Consider the following 17,482-nt stretch of genomic DNA (forward strand, 5'->3'; position numbering starts at 1 on the left):
AATCTTATAAGTTTTAGAGTTTCTAAAAGCTAGGAACTGGCGTGCGCCACAAGTAATCATAACTCCTAAGAGGATGCAATATTTACTTCTAGATATCATCTAGGATTCTCCCGGCTTAGAATGAGGATTCTATCCTAAAAAGGTCTCTATCCCATGGTATAAATACACTCATCTAGGGTTCACTTAGGGTAATACAATCTAAATACTTCAATTCTCAAGCCCGTTGCTTAAGTCTAAAATCATTCACTAGCTTGACCGTTGGAGAGTCTTTGGCCAGCACATCCCACCCCAAACCTTGGCTTGCTCATAGTTGTTTCACTGTTTTGCAGGTTGCTCGGATTTGTTCTCAGCCACCACTCACAGAGGTGCAAAAATTTGGTTCCAACAATTAGTAATATGAAAAATACACATGCAAGATCTCTTTTTATCTCAATATGAAATTCATATTATCAACACAGTTTCTAACATTTGGTTTTTAAGACTAACACATAGACAAATTTCAGATGATGTGAAGCATGTATGGCTTTTGGCTTCATCGTACTCGAGCCAACTTGCTTTGATACCTGAACAAAGTTGAGGGTTCACTATAAAATCAATTGACTATATGAAGAGCAGTTTAACTACTTATAAGCACATGCAATGTCTTGTTTCCCCATTATAAAATTCATACTGTCAACATCGAGGCTAAAATAAGCTAGCATATGCCACTTAGTACTACAGTCTAGTGATATTCCTTTTCACTTATAAGTGAGAGGTCTTAAGTTCGATTCTCGCCAAAGACGAATTCGAACGACATTATTACTAGCCCATCGTGAGGCTAAGCCCACTCCCTCATTCTTAGTGTAGATAATATCGTTTGTTAAAAAAAAAAAAATAAGCGAGCATAATATAATTAGAGTGCTAATGACAATTTTTTAAAACTAAATGCGAAAAGTGAACAAGTATTTGCCTGAAAATAAGTTTCAGTAATGGAGATTTAAGGTTAGTATTATTACTATTTGTAACGCAAGTTCAACTTTTTACTAGCTAGGTTTTGAAAATGATGATTATATGTTAATGCAGTAGGGAAATGGATCATCTGAACATCAACTAGAAATTCCATTAGCAACCTGCAAGGACGAACACTATATGCTAGGGTTGAAGGACTTCCCACCTACATGGGGTTGGAGTTTTCTCTAGTTTGATCCTTCTTTCTTTTTTTTTTCAAATTTACGTTACATGGAAAAGAAATTTCATTGTTATAGCATATGATGTGACAAATCATGATTAATAATTTTATATCATTAATGTGCACATTGTATACCACTTCATGTGAAACTCAAGTGTAGAACAAATCACTTACATACTCTAAACATGAATTTACAAACACAACCAGCCATATTAACTTGCAAAAAGCATTTCTTGGAAATGAAATAAATATCAAACACAAATGTTGAGCGATTGAACTGATCATTGTGATTGGCTTTACAGTCCAAGCTGTTGTCGATTCTGTCTGTGTGTATGAATCCTTATACACAGACAAGTTGATGCCCTGCTTTGGGGAAAATTTGTCCTTAGCTATTGCCGATTGTATACAATCATGATTTTATCAATATGTAAGAGTTTTTATACAGAGACAAGTTGATGCCCTAAGATGGAGAAAATTTGTTGTAAATATTACCGATTGTATATAATCATACTTTCAAACGAAGAAAACATGTTGTAATTATCACCGGTTGTATATAATCATGTATAGACACATTAAAACGGAGCAGTGCCTCGTGAGCAAACGCAAACCAACGTTTGATCTGACAATGTGTGAACAAGAAGCACCACATGTTGTTGGAAAGTCTAACAGTTAAACCTGCAGTATCACAGTGGACCTCCGAGCGATTTCAGAATTCAGACCAACCTCATTTGACTTTCAAAGTCGTCCTATTCAAGCCGGAAACGAAGACCTTTCTGCTAGTCACAAAGTCGACCCAAGTCAATGATCTGATTAGACACAGAGAAAAGAAGAAAATATAACAAACACATGCAAGCGGCAAAGTGGTAGTTGTAAGTTGTAACCGTAATTCTCTCTTTATACGTAGGCGATGAATTGTCCTGGTAGATAGGACAGTCATCTTCAACCCAAAGCCCAATTTTGCTTCGTTTTGTATGCATCGAGTTTGTCAAAAGCAATCATATGATTGAGAAATATGTGCAACGCAGCTCCCCAAGAGGGTTGATTATAAGGTTTTAAGTATTTATATTTTGGATGTGAGAGGAGGTTAGTGGATCGACGGAGAATTTATATGTTCAACCAAAAGGAATTGTCCACGTTCACATTTCTGCAATGATTAATAGCAAGGACAAAGGGAGAAAGTAGCCGCTTTCGCATAGGTTGTTGACTCAAAATCTCGACCCGTCGTCAAGGTTATCGACTTGAAATCCCGACGCGCCGTGCTTGAGTTGTAGCCCAAATGACATTAAGGTGGACTATAGTTTAACTGAGTTCAAACCCTATTAAGCAAGGCACAGCCAAATTGATTTAGAGCAGTGCATTTTCTCCCTTTCTTGTAATTTAGATAGATGTGGTGTACAATATCACCTAACAAAAGCACTTGTGGGAAATTCCAATTAGAATGGTTAAGCTAAGAGCACTTCCACCGGTTGCCCAACTGGATCGAATTTCCCTTGATCCTAAAAAAGTGGTCCACCAGTGCAAAAAAGGGAGGGCGGATGCTTGCCCTTCCAATTGAAGCACGGGCTTTCGCCCCTTCGATTGGTGGACATCAACGTCGACGTCATGAGACAAAGGGCCCACGGGGTACAACACACAGCCAAACGACTCTTTTTCCATGCAAGCCCATCCGTTGGATTTCCAACGGTAAGAAAAATTCAACTTTCACGTGGCGAGATTAAGGGCATCCAACAGTAATAATTTTGAAAATCAAAGGCCAAGATTACTCTAACGATAAAAATAAAAATAATAACTAAAAAACTGCCAAAAAATTATGATAAAATACCTTCTTTTTTATTTTTAATAAATACCCAACCATTCTCTTCATTCTCCACACAACTCATTATTTATTCTTCATTCTCCACACAACTCAATATTGACATTTGGAGGTTAAAGGCAAAGAAAAAATAGAGACAAAAAGGAAAAAAAGTTTATTTGAATAGTAATCGCCTTTGCCCGCCCTCCTTCCCAAACGAGTGCACTTGCACAAATGCAATAACTATTTAGAGTGAATAGTAAGGCCAATTTCATTGCTCTTGCCCTCGCGCTCCTAGAATGGGTAGAGTTGCTCTAAATAAAGCTAAGACATCTTGTTATTTAAATCCCAAATATTTGAATGTTGTTTAAGAACTCGTAAAAGACAAACGGCATCCATTTGTCATGCTTGAAGTTACAAATTTATTTCCAGACTCTCAACAAATGTTCCTAAATCCAAAACTGCATACAAGCGCTTAACGAAAACTAACATTTTAGCTACAACACACACCTGCAAGCCGATGTCACCTCACCAATTCTTCGGTCCTGTAACATCTGGTAACATTGAACACGACAATGTTCCCCGTTGAAAAATGTTACTAGAATTTTATCTGTCATATATTTTTTGGGGAGAAGTGGGGGTGGTGGGGGTGGTCAAGTGAAATAAAATATAAAGCACTAGTGATATGAGATTACTTTCACCCTAATTGTCCAGCAGTTGCATATCCTTCATTTTGAAGAACCTAATAATTCACATCTTTCGTGACAAAACCCATCGATCAATAAGGTCACAACAGATTATACAACTTAAAATATCAGGTACGGCTACTCACCCAATTGGCAATGCCACCAAGAATCTCTTAGCAATTGAAATTTAATGCGGGACGTCATATTAGCAGCCATTGCTAAAATGCAAAGTTGCATTAATATATTCTTCGTGAATTCTGCAAAATAATTCCAGTAACATGCATCAGCATAACAAGATATATTAAATGAAATCCATCAACTAGTTTGCTTTCTTAAAACAATAATTGGGAAGAAAAAAAAATTCCATGTTTAAGTTCTGCGGTATGTCATATCACTTCACGTGGTGTTTCAACATTAAGAGATTGAAAAAAGATGTTGAAGAAAGGAGAATCAAAACATAAAAACAAAGGGAGGACTGCAAATGGACAAAATGGGAGTGTGAAAGTCGCTATTCGTTAAAGAAATCCACATCCCCAAACATGTGTGCAGTGGCTCTATGCTCCAAATCTAAACTCTGTATCTATCAATACCCTCAAACTGGAAACATATCTGCAGATCCAATTATGAGACGCGTGCCCAATTGTTTGTCAGACTCATCCCTTTCTACATCCACTTATAATAACACCTAAGCCATTTCATTAGTTACTCTTTCACATTCGTCGCCTTTAGAACTAAAAGGTTCCTGATAATTGGTGGAACTTTTGCACTCAATCCAAACAAACTAAAGATATCAATTGTACTTCCCATAAGGCATTATATGCCAATCTTTTCTAAAGCTAAACGTTAGCAATGTGATGGGAATTTACCATAGGAAGAGGAGAAATTGGGTGTCTTGGTCCTCTTGGATGATTGACCAAAAGAGTGATCCTAATGATATTATATTTATGTATACGTAAGTATAAAAAGTTCGAGCAAAATGCCCAATCCAAAAACATATAATGTTCATAGTTCGTACAATCAATCCCAAAAGTGTCAATAACAAAACTGAAAATCTAACAGCAGCGAGAGAGGAAAACCCCCAAAGGATGTTCAGCTGATAAAACGTGAATTAGTTTTGAACACTTGGGCACCGAGGGCTGCATAGAAACACCTTCAAAAACACTGATGAAACCAAATAACAGAATAACTGGATGTTAGTTTTTGGCTCGTCAATTTGTGTCCTTTTCTGTTTAGGATTGTTTTAGGGAAAGGGTGCACCAATTCTTCTCCTAAAAGGGCTAGGAAAGAATCTTAGTTTCCTTATTCAATGTAGATTAGAAATCCTAGAAGTCTATTTGGAATTGGAAAGGAAGTCTAAATTCCTATTCCACTTAGAATAGGAATTATAAACTGTAAAGGACATGTAAGCCAACCCTATATCTATAAATAGGGTGCGGCAAGGCTGATTTTCAGCAGAGAGAAAACAGCCAAACAGCAGAGAGGTTTGAGATTAGTTCTAGGGTTTGCATAAGTTCTGTAATCTCTATTATTAATCAAAGAAGCGGTGATTTCTCTACCTAGGGAAATCACAACTGGACGTAGGCATAAGTTCTGCCGAACCAGTATAATTCTTATGTGTTTCTAAGTTTTCTATATTTGCTAGTTTAGTCTATTGCCGTTGGTTACATCAAAGAACAAGGTCCAGTGTGCGGGGTTTTTCAACAATTGGTATTAGAGCTAGGATCAAGGTGTTCTACGATGTTAAAAGGGAAGATGAATGCGGATCAAGGACCTGCGTTAAAACCCTTTGACGGCAAGGATGACTTCACGGACTGGCAAAGGATGATGAAGTACGTACTGATACAGCAGGATTTGGATGATGCACTTGATGGTAAGAAGCCGGAAAGCATGACAGAAGCAGCATGGAATAAGGTTCTCAAGAAGGCCAAGAGTTCCATCGAGATCCATCTCACAAGATCAGTTCGGTCACACATCACCGAAAAGATGTCTGCCCAGGAAGCATGGGAAAAATTGGAGAATGTTTATATGGGAAAAACCGTGTCCAATAAACTTTTTCTAAAGGATGAACTATTCGGGCTTCGACTAGAAGAAGGAGGTGATATTGAAGATCACGTATGCAGGTTCCAGAATTGCATGGCTAATCTTCAGAAAGTCGAAGAAACTTACAAAGATGATGATATGGCTATCATCCTGCTAAGGTCTCTACCTTCGTCTTTCAAGCACTTTCGAACAACTCTAATGTTTGGAAAAGAGTCCTTGAAGCTTGAAGACGTAATTCAAGCTCTTCAGTCATATGCTAAACTAGATGATATAACTGAAAGCTCTCAAGGCCTTTATGCCAAAGGCAAGGAGAGGGGGCGGGAAAAGACAAGAGAAGAGAAAACTGGCAACAGAGGTAGGTCAAAATCCAAGAAGAAAAAGGAAAAGAAGGAAGGTTGTTTCGAATGTGGTTCAGCCGATCATTGGAAGAGGAACTGCAAGATTTGGAAAGAAAAGAAAGCCAAGATGGAAGGAAGCTCAGGTTCCGCTAATGCAGTCACCGAACATGAGAGTGACGGGGAACTTCTTTCGGTAACATCGGGCTCCAAGGCTTTCAATTGGATTTTGGATACTGGATGCACGTTTCATATGTGTGCAGTAAAAGAATGGTTCGATACTTTCAAAGAAGTCAGCAGCGGGGAAGTCTTAATGGGGGATGATTCTTCATGTCCTGTAAGAGGAATCGGCACTGTTCGAATCAGAATGTTCGATGGGATGATACGAGCTTTAGGGAACATCAGGTATGTCCCTAGACTAAGAAAGAATTTGATTTCCTTGGGTACTTTAGATGAGGCCGGTTATGGGTACAAGTCTAAAAAAGGAAGACTCAGGGTAACCAAAGGATCGCTAGTGGTAATGCGAGGTGACCTACAACCCAATAAGTTGTATAAGTTAATTGGGACCACTATAGTCGGGGGAGTAGCTGTTTCTGTAAATCAAAGTATAGAAGACAAGACTGAACTATGGCATCATAGGCTCGGGCACATAAGCCAGAAAGGATTGCAAGAATTACACAAGCAAGGCCTGTTGGAAGGCGTGTCAGCTTGCAAACTGGACTTTTGTGAATACTGTGTTCTTGGGAAGCAAAGAAAGGTATCATTCGCAAGTAGCAGTGCAGATAGCCGAAGTAAGGAGCAACTCAGCTATATTCACTCAGATGTTTGGGGTCCTGCTCCAACTAAATCAAATGGTGGAGCCAGGTATTTTGTTACTTTCATGGATGATTTTTCTAGGAAGGTTTGGATTTATTTCATGAAGCAGAAATCCGAGGTTTTTGCAAAGTTCAAGGAATGGAAAACAGAAACTGAGAATCAAACTGGAAGAAAGATCAAGTATCTGAGAAGTGACAATGGAGGTGAATATACAAGTAATGAGTTCACCGATTACTGCAAGCAGGAAGGCATCATAAGGCACTTCACAGTAAAGAAGAATCCCCAACAAAATGGAGCTGCTGAGAGGATGAACCGAACTCTCATGGAGAGAGAAAGGAGCATGCGATTTCATGCAGGATTGCCTGATAGTTTTTGGGCAGAGGCTGTTAATCATGCAAGTTATTTGATTAACAGATCACCATCTACAGTTCTCGATTTTAAGAGTGCAGAAGAGGTATGGTCTGAGAAGCCGGTGGATTATTCCAAGCTCAGGGTGTTCGGCTGTAGTGCTTATGCACATATTCCAAGTGATGAAAGGTCCAAGCTCAAACCGAAGTCTATACATTGCATATTCCTAGGTTTTGAGAAAGGAGTGAAGGGTTTCAAACTTTGGGATTTCAACAACAGGAAAAAGGTTGTCAGTCGAGATGTTGTCTTTGATGAGACAACCATGCCTCTGAATAAAGTCGAGAGTAGTAGGGAGAAGAAGGATGATGCTGGAATTGAAGCAACAAAGATTCCGTTAATCAGTTCAGATGAAGAAGAAGCTCAAGTGGAGCAAATTGAGCAAGAGGCCGAATCTGATGGTTTTGAGGAAGAAGAAGAGCATCAGCATCATTCACCAGTTAGGAATCAGGTGGAGCAAGAAACAGGACAGATTGAAGGTACTCCAATCCGCCAGATATCCCAAAGGAGTCAAACTCCACCCAACAATCCACCTGCATTCCAAAGATGCATAACACTGGACAAACCTAAGCGGAACAAGAAGAAACTTGACAGGTTTGGGTTTGGCCAAAACGAAGTTAATTATGCTCTTAACATTAGTCAAGGAGATCCGACTACTTATTGAGAAGCTATAGCAAGTGATGAGCGAGATAGTTGGATAAGTGCTATGACAGAGGAAATGGAGTCTCTTTACAAGAACTCTGTTTGGGAGTTGGTTCCTAAACCCAAAGACAGAAAGCTAGTTGGATGCAAGTGGGTATTTAGGAAAAAGGAAGGACTACATGAACAAGATGCCGTGAGATTCAAAGCAAGGCTCGTGGCTAAGGGGTACTCACAAAAGGAAGGGGTGGATTATGATGAGATCTTTTCACCTGTAGTCAAGCATACTTCTATCCGATTGCTTTTAGCAATGGCAGCTCAGCATGACATGGAGATTGAGCAGATGGATGTGAAGACAGCGTTTCTTCATGGGGATTTAGAGGAGACGATATTCATGGCTCAACCAGAAGGGTTTGTTGAATATGGGAAAGAAAACCTAGTATGTCAGCTAAGGAAGTCCCTGTATGGCCTGAAACAGTCTCCAAGACAGTGGTACAAGAGGTTTGATTCATTCATGCTGAAAATTAATTTTAGAAGGTGTTTGTATGACTGTTGTGTGTACTATCATGTGTTCCAAGATGGGATGATCATATTGCTATTGCTATATGTGGATGACATGTTAATTGCTTGTCAAGACAAGTCTAGAATTCAAGACTTGAAAAGGATGTTGAGCGAGGAGTTCGACATGAAGGATCTAAGTGCCGCACAGAAGATCCTTGGCATGGAAATTCAGAGAGATAGGACCGCTGGAAGGATTTGGATATCACAAGCCAAGTATATTCAGAAGGTTCTTGAGAAGTTCAACATGCAAGAAGCAAAGGTAGTTTCGACTCCTTTGGCAGCTCACTTCAGGTTAAGTGGACAACAGTGTCCTACGTCCGAGGAAGAGCAACAAGAAATGAAGAAGGTGCCTTATGCTAATGCCGTGGGCTGCCTCATGTATGCAATGGTATGCACACGTCCTGACATAGCTCAAGCAATCAGTGTCGTTTCCAGATACATGGCAAATCCAGGAAAGCAACATTGGGATGTAGTCAAGTGGATTTTGCGTTATTTGAAGGGTTCTTGGCGACAAAGGATTATGTTTGAGAAGCAAAAGGAAAATGCAGGGGTGTTAGGATATGTGGATGCCGATTATGCAGGGGACTTGGACAAGAGAAGGTCAACTTCTGGTTATGTGTTTACATGCGCAGGAGGACCAATCAGTTGGAGGGCACTACTGCAACCAATTACACCTTTATCGACCACAGAGGCAGAGTATATTGCATTGGCCGAAGCTGGAAAGGAAGCAATTTGGCTTAGTGGCTTGGTAAGTCAAATGGGAATCACTCAAGATTGTGTGAAGCTTAAGTGTGATAGTCAAAGTGCCATTCACTTGGCAAAGAATCAGGTTTTTTCTGGAAGATCAAAGCACATTGAAGCAAGATATCACAGAATCAGAGATTGGGTGGAGTCTAAGGAAATTTGGATTAAAAAGGTTCATACGGATGACAATGCCGCAGATTTCCTTACAAAGATAGTGCCGGCCAAGAAGTTCAAGCATTGTTTGAACTTGATCAATCTCGTTGATTGATTAAAGTGGAGCACCTCCTCACCTGAGGTGCAATGAGGCAAGAAGGAGGTTGCCAAGGTGAAGACTCTTGAAGTTTTTCCAGAGCTACTTCAAGAAGGTTCAAAGATACTCTGGGGTGCAAACGATCAAGACTTGGTTTGACTCACCAAGGTGGAGATTGTTAGTTTTTGGCTCGTCAATTTGTGTCCTTTTCTGTTTAGGATTGTTTTAGGGAAAAGGTGCACCAATTCTTCTCCTAAAAGGGCTAGGAAAGAATCTTAGTTTCCTTATTCAATGTAGATTAGAAATCCTAGAAGTCTTTGGAATTGGAAAGGAAGTCTAAATTCCTATTCCACTTAGAATAGGAATTATAAACTGTAAAGGACATGTAAGCCAACCCTATATCTATAAATAGGGTGCGGCAAGGCTGATTTTCAGCAGAGAGAAAACAGCCAAACAGCAGAGAGGTTTGAGATTAGTTCTAGGGTTTGCATAAGTTCTGTAATCTCTATTATTAATCAAAGAAGCGGTGATTTCTCTACCTAGGGAAATCACAACTGGACGTAGGCATAAGTTCTGCCGAACCAGTATAATTCTTGTGTGTTTCTAAGTTTTCTATATTTGCTAGTTTAGTCTATTGCCGTTGGTTACATCAAAGAACAAGGTCCAGTGTGCGGGTTTTTCAACACTGGAATACATCAACAGTCCCCTAATTTTGACAGCCTTCCATCACAAAAATCAGAACATGCAGGGGACAAACAAAAGAGATGGGAGAAGATTTAGTTCAATAAATCAACCATTGAAGCCAGTACGCCCAGTAGCAAACTTAGATGCAAGAATCTAAACTAAAATAATAGAAAAGGAAAAGAAAAACTTAAAGCATACCTTTTGAGTGAAGGTCCTTAAGAATATGAACTTGCTAGAGCAGCCAAATTATTGTGGCCGGTAAAGGCCAAGCAATGGTTTCTCTCTCTCTTGAACTCTCTTTCTTGCAGCTTCCCTTGCTTTAAGTGCAGCTGCTTCTTCGGCGGATACAGCCCTTGGCTTCTCATCTCTCTTTCTCTTTCCAACAGCAACGGAGGAAGCAGCACCTTTAACAGATCTCTTGGGATTTATAGAGGATGAAACTACTGGCCCAGGTGGAGGCCCATTTTGAGTTTTATCAGCACCTTTGTTTTCTGTAGCTGATCCTGCACCTGAGGCTGACACTGGCTTTTTCAAAATGGTTTCTTTATATCCAGCATTGGATAAGAACTGTGGGTTCGCATATGCCTCTTCCTGTGTTACCCACTTGCCTGTTGTATTTTTTGATCGAAATATATCAACTACAACACATATTCTAAAAGGATGGTAAGCTAACACAATAATTAGAATATAAGTGCAATGTGTCAATACCTATAGAATCAGAATAGTAGAAGCCCGAATTTGGATCATAGTAAAAACCATTACTTTGATTGTAGTAATAACCAGATGTGCTGTTATACTGCCATTCTGTCACCAATCAAAGTGAATCAGTTAATATAACCAGATGTGCTGTTATACTGCTATTTTGTCACCAATCAAAGTGAATCGATTTTAATAAACAAGTTGAAATAAGAAATATTTATCAACAAAGCTTAAGGCATGCTTCTTCAAATTGCATTAAGGGGCCCATTTAGGAACAAATAATATTCACGAACCACCCTAAAGAGATGCTTCTAAGGGAATTTAAATTTTGAAAGACTCTGTTCTGTTCACCAATTATTGGCCAACTATCAAACCGGACAACTATGGTAAGAATCAACCTAAAAACACAATTCACCTAACATGTCTAGTTCATTCTAGGCAATTTGCATAACTTACTAGCTTAATGTCTTCCTCTCCTGAGTCCTGGCCAGTTGGAGTGGGCTATAGACCAGCCTAAACACCTAGGCTATCACCTCAAGCGACCTAGGAGTTTGAATTTTTTTTTTTTTTAAATAAAAAGCCTATATGATGATGATGATGATGATGATGATGACGACGACGACGACGACGACGATACCGATGACGATGACGATCATCATAATAATAATACTAGTAGTAGTAGCAGTAGCAGTAGCAGTCAGATTTTGATTGCTTGGCATGCTTGTAAAATATTGATATATGTAAAGTATTATAATAATTTTAGAAACCTTGAGGCTATAGCCTCACGCCTCAAGGCTATCACCAAAGGCAAGCTATAAATGAAAGGCCTTCACTTCACCTTCGCCTATTAAAACATTGATATATATATATATATATATATATGTATGTATGTATGTATAATATCACTAGCATCTAATGAACCATGCCTTCCTCTGTCCTTTATTCCTCCCTTGTAGAGTGCTTTCTTCAGTAAAATGCCTCAGAGTAGTTTCTCAAGCTTAGTTTGTTGAGAAATAGATTTTATACATGCAGCCCGATTGTTGTATTGTCTTAACAAAAAAAGTAGTTGAGCTTTAAGCAAGGTGTTCAGTTATCCAACAGTCCTATTCCAACATACATGGTACTCTTGGACTATAAATCATATGGCCAAGGTGAATAAACTAGATTTTGACTCCATACAAGTACAAAGATAGGAAAAATGATGCATCACGATTGTCAAAAATAATGATGGAGGTTCTCCAAAGTGATTGAGGTGTGATATGCCGGCTTTATTCCATAGCTTGCAAGAATAGTGCAACCATAACATTGCAACAACCCTGGAATACAAACTTACAGTACTTACTCTCTAGATCATCATCATCAACTTCGAATGCACGAGAATCTCTAGCCTCCTTTAAGTTTGCCACATCCTTTTGATAGCTGCGCTTAGCTTTCTGTAAATGTTCAGGACCAAAAAATCAGCATAAAGAAAATTTTCTCAGGTCAGTGTCCCATAGAAAGAAGACTTTGTCTTCCACAAAAGCTATTTTTTTTTAAAAAAAAAAAAAAAAATCATAAATCATAAGACAAAGGAGTTGGGGAAATAGTTGTGCTCAACTTTTTTCACAAATTCTGGTTTGCCATTCGAATGTCATTTGAAAACATAGTAAGTTTTGAATTGATAACAGCTGCTCGCGGGCTGCTAATAAAATGGCAGTATCGATGAGAACAAGAATAGGAATGAAGCATAGTATTAAAGGGGAGATGCACTACCATCAAAGAATTGCCATTATAAAATGAACTTCCATTATCCAAATAGATGTATTCATATATATATTAACTACTGCTAACTTCGAAATAACCTTTTGATACTCACTGCTTCGATTTGCAGAAGGGCGCGCTCTGCTTCCTTTTCTTCCTTCTCCTTTGCAGCTTTTTCTTTTCGCATATCAGCAAGCTTCTTTGCAACATTATCCTTGTGTCGTTGACCAAGTTCATGATTTCTGACGCTGGAAGGATTGTGTGAGATGTAGATTTTGCAGAAGTCACACCACTTGTTACCCTGGCTAACCCAATACTGCAAACAGAGAAAGGGAAAAATTAACAAGGTAAGCTAATAAACAAAATCGAACTGTATCAAAAATTTTAAAGAGAAGAAGATTCCTCTCAGAGTATTATAGATTTCAGTATAATTCAGAAACTCCATTACCAGTATATCACTATGCTTCTGAAATAAAACAAGTTTTCGCCTATCGGAACCATTGGACATAAAGAAGTAGTAATTAAATTACTTGAAATATCAAAACGAAGCTAAAATCACATTCTTTCGTTTCCAAATCCCAATAAACGTGCCGGGATCACATAATTGGCGACACAGATTACTAACTATTAGCACCAAATGGATCTCAATGCAGCCATAACTGTAACAATGGCAAGAATAAGAAGCAGCTGAGTTATTATCTTGTTACTTCGGTAATTGGGTTTTGCTTATTATTCATGAATATTGCTCTTCAATCCCCATATGGATACACTCGTACGAATTATCCAATTAAGCACTCAAAATTAGGAATAACATCAAGAAAAGCTGCTTTTTTTACAAGTGCTTTTCAAAATTAAAAGTAAAAAAGAGTTGAAAGCGGAGGAGGGTACCTCAGTCATGGCGACGAATTGGGGGGCTGTGAAGCTGGTGGGAGAAAAACCCTAAAATCAGACCGTTAGGGCAAAGATCGGAGGTTGCAGGTACTGAAATGTGTCAATCGAAATAATCAAAACAAAATCTCTCCTTTTTCTTTCTCTTTCTCGCGGAGCGGAGACAGGAATTCGGTTTGCCTATAGAACTCCGACGACTATTTGAGTCGATCTTGGTTTTGATATGCCCACTCGACCAATTTTTGGGCCTTATAGAATTTAGTTTAACAAGCCCGCCCCTTCTCTTCAATTTCAGACAATTATTGGGAATAGTGGGGAGGCCTTCACGTAAGGAATGAGAATTAGTTAGATTAGATCAACTATATCCCTCTAGTTTAATCTAATTTTGTTACGCGAGCATTTGCATAAAATTCTAAAGTCGTTCATTACTGGGGGAATACGGTATAACGTCTATTACAGGAAAATGCGTCTTGGACTAAAATAGTAGAATGTTGTAACGTCCGTTACCGGAGAATACGTCACCTCCCAGTCAATCTCAATGTGTTGAGAGAAACCTCGCGCCACGAGGCATATCTTATATCGCTCTATCTCATTCTTTTCATTACGCTTCCTTACGAAAACCCACTTGTACCCAACGGGCTTCACATGCCTTAAGCACCTTGCGTTTTGCAAGTGAATCAAGTTTAACTTGGATTGTTTGTTGCTAGTTTAACCAATCAGTTCTACGTTGACATTCATCATGGAACACAATTCAATGTTATTGTTCAGTATGATATCAGTGATCACTATGTATGCAAATGATCGTTTACTATCATCCCATTCTGATTGGAAATCTCATCCAAGCTAACATAATGGACCGAAATCTCACAATTCTCGGGAGGCAGATTTGTCTCATCAAGGACAATTCCATAACCTAGAATAACCTCGTGCGTTTAAATGGTTAAGTTAGTGATGGTAGGATTAAAATTTATTTCACTAGGTTGTGTCATGGGCTTCCTCTTCTAGGGCTATGAATCTTTTGAACCAACAAGTCTGTCGTGCTTCAGGATGAGAGTGCACAATTGGCGAGCCAACAATGTATCGGGCTACACAGTGGGTGCACCCAACAGTCCTATAGGGGCAATATTTCGATGTATGTGTCATACATCTATCCTTGTTGGTGCGTTTGCATCTTGTATATTTGAGCTTGTCACTTTCACTAGCATCGAGCATGCTTTAAGCAACATTATGTAGATCTAAAATACATGGCGCTTTAATTTCAAGCTGTGCAGTGCGGGGACCTAAAAGAGACATTGTGGGATTAATCCATGACAATTCGCAGCATTTTTCAAGATCGTTAACATTCTTATTTGCTCCTAATGATAGAAAAAATGTATGATCGAAGTATAATCTGCAAAACATGCAGTAAGCATATCACCTTTCAAGGGCTCTAAGTAGCAAATAATGGAAGCCGAATCATAACTGACAAATTCTTATTCTTCTCTGATGACCCATTTTGATACATAGTGGAGGCGTTATTGGTGCATAAACTACGCTATTGGCGTATATGAGAGATGTTAGGCTCGTACGTTACCAATTGTAACAGTAAAAAAGATTGGCCGACGGTGGGCCTTATACAAACCAACATAGTTGTGTGCAAAATTGCATAACCCCAAGCAGAAACCAAAAGCTTGGTGTGCATGGCCATGGTTTAAGCAATCAATTGAAGATGCTTAATGACGCTTTTGTTAAGCTTTTTTAGGTGTGAACATGGGATACTGAATGTTCAACTTTAATATCCACTGACATACAATAATCGTCGAAAGTTTGCAACGTAAACTCTCAAGCGTTATCTAGTCGAATCGACTTAGTCAGGTAATCACGGTAATGAGCCTTGAGCTTAATAATTTGTGCTAAAAGTTTTGCAAGTGCAGCATTGCGTGTGGACAATAGGCAAACATATGACCAAAGTGTCGATGCATCAACTAACAATATAAAATATTTAAATGGTCCTCATGTTGATTGAAAATGTCCACAAATATCCCCTTGGATCTGCTAATGAAAATTTGGGGATTATGGGTAATATTTTCATTAGAAGGTTGAGTTAATAATTACCCAAAGAGCATACTTGGCATGGAATTTCCAGGTATGATTTTCAAACTTCTAGTAAGATGATGCACATGTGATGTTTTGATGATACAATGCATTATATCTCTCCCTAGATATCTCAAACGGTCATGCCATGGTAGGCCTCCGCAGCACGTACGTTTGTATTGTACAGTCCATTCGGGAGACGTCCCATCTTCTCATGAATATGTTTTTGGTCATTTTCATAGGAAACGATACAATGATATTCCATGCCGTTCTTTTCAATGGTTTCAACATGATAGTTATTCTTTCAAATATTCTTAAAGCTCAACAACGTTCTCCCAGAACAAGGTAAGTAAAGGTCTTCTTTAATGGTTAATTCAGTATCATTGGACAACACTATAGAAGTAGTGTCATACCCCTAATCAAGTAGGATAGGCCTAAAAGGGTTGTCAAACCTGAAATTTTAGGACAAAGTTAGTAAAATAGTGACTGTCGCGCAAGATGGTGTGCGTAGTTGCACTATCTGCCAGATAACTAATTTCCCCACAAGACATACCCAAAAATAAATTAATTGAATTGGTATGTCTATGAGGAAAAATTCAAATTCCTTTCCTTCAATTAATTAATGAAGAAATAAGAATCCGAAATAAAGAAAATTGTTCAAAACTTAAACCAAAAGAAATAGGGTCACTCTAAAAATTAGTAATTTCCATGGTGGTATCTTCGAGATTATCTACTTGAGCAAAGTTTGTCTCAATCTTCTCACAACGTGAATGATACTAAAAATTGCTTGAGGAGAAGCTCATCACACATGAGATCAATATTCTTTGGAACCACATAGATAACACATATCAAGATCAGTAGAAGCTTGATGATTTGACCTTTACCTTTAGTCTTGAAGTTAGAAGCCTTAAGACTTAGGAAATCGTGCTTCGGGTTCAGATTTCTTTTCTTGGGTGGGCTTTTGCTATGTTGATAACTCATATATTTCATAGATTTATACAGTGGCAAGGCTACAAAAGGTCAAGGAAAGAGGCCTCTTCCCTCGCCGAAAATCAAGCCTAGTGATAGGAGCATATTCATGCGACTTAAATGGCTTGTTCTCGTACATTTACGTTATGTTTCTTTAGTTATTTTAGTTCTTTATGCTTCTTTTGTGTGTTTTCAGGTTCTAAGGGCTTAGGGAGCAAGAAAGTGCATTTTGAGGCTATTTGGAGCATTTTTGGGCATGGATTGGATAGCTTATCCATGGAGCCAAAGTTTGGACGAATTTGAAGGCCTTATTTTCACTTTGGACATAAAACAAAGGGCCTAGCCCATTCTCTCTTAAACCAACCCCAAGGCCATGCATTTCCTTCCAAATTCCAAAACCCACAATCACTTCAAAGGCCATGCAAATCCATATAAAACACCTTAAACTACAATCATGCATCATTACACCACCTTCTCCATCTTTATTCCACATATAATTCACCTTAGCTATCACATTCACACACATGCAATTACAAAACACCATCAAAGCCGTGCTTCCCCCTTTGTTCCCACCAAACACATGCACTCAAGCAAAGCCAACCTAGCTAACCCTACATGCATTTTTTATTCACTCTTCATCATTGCATACATCACCAAACACTTCAATGCCGTGGGTTCCCTTGCCTTTCCAGCATTCCCCTTGTGCAATTCCAGCTTTCCACCCACTTTCCTAGCTGATTTTCACATGCATTGCAGCCACATTCTCACCCACTCTCTCCCTATATAAACCACACACACTCCATTCATTTGTCATTCATTCACTCCCCATTCAATTCACATCTCATTTTCATGCACAACACACCACAAATACCTCCATTCTTCCCGTGCATATCCCTTCATTTTCTGCATATTTTCTCTTCATTTCAACCACTCCAACCACTCCTCATCCCCCAAAAACTCACCTTAGACCTTGTGCTACAACAACGAAGAAGA

At 38.8% G+C, this 17,482-nt stretch overlaps 1 protein-coding gene across 2 annotated transcripts; it reads right to left on the reverse strand.

Moving 5' to 3' along the window:
* Positions 1-3,269: 3,269 nt before the first annotated feature.
* On the reverse strand, positions 3,270-13,761 carry LOC137725743 (zinc finger protein ZOP1). 2 transcript variants are annotated; one of them, XR_011067541.1, is made up of 7 exons: positions 13,448-13,761; positions 12,675-12,875; positions 12,162-12,252; positions 10,829-10,924; positions 10,319-10,728; positions 10,121-10,156; positions 3,998-4,831 (listed from the first exon to the last, which is right to left on the reverse strand). XR_011067541.1 is itself a non-coding variant. In XM_068464516.1 (6 exons), the coding sequence occupies exons 1-5, from the start codon at positions 13,454-13,456 to the stop codon at positions 10,367-10,369; spliced, it is 759 nt and encodes a 252-aa protein (XP_068320617.1). In that variant the 5' UTR covers positions 13,457-13,759; the 3' UTR covers positions 3,270-3,903; positions 10,319-10,366. The 2 variants fall into 2 exon arrangements, 1 of the variants encoding a protein (XP_068320617.1); XM_068464516.1 differs by lacking the exons at positions 3,998-4,831; positions 10,121-10,156 and adding an exon at positions 3,270-3,903 and having other exon boundaries at positions 13,448-13,759.
* Between the last annotated feature and the right edge of the window lie 3,721 nt (positions 13,762-17,482).

This window comes from Pyrus communis, chromosome 2, assembly GCF_963583255.1.
Source record: "Pyrus communis chromosome 2, drPyrComm1.1, whole genome shotgun sequence".
NCBI lineage: Eukaryota > Viridiplantae > Streptophyta > Magnoliopsida > Rosales > Rosaceae > Pyrus > Pyrus communis.

What these genes read in the sequence shown, in the direction of transcription:
- LOC137725743 (XM_068464516.1), bottom strand. An exon ending in CCCTTCTGCAAATCGAAGCA is followed by an intron (nt 12,253 to 12,674) that starts GTGAGTATCAAA and finishes GAACATTTACAG; the next exon opens with AAAGCTAAGCGCAGCTATCA. An exon ending in CTACTATTCTGATTCTATAG is followed by an intron (nt 10,729 to 10,828) that starts GTATTGACACAT and finishes AAAATACAACAG; the next exon opens with GCAAGTGGGTAACACAGGAA.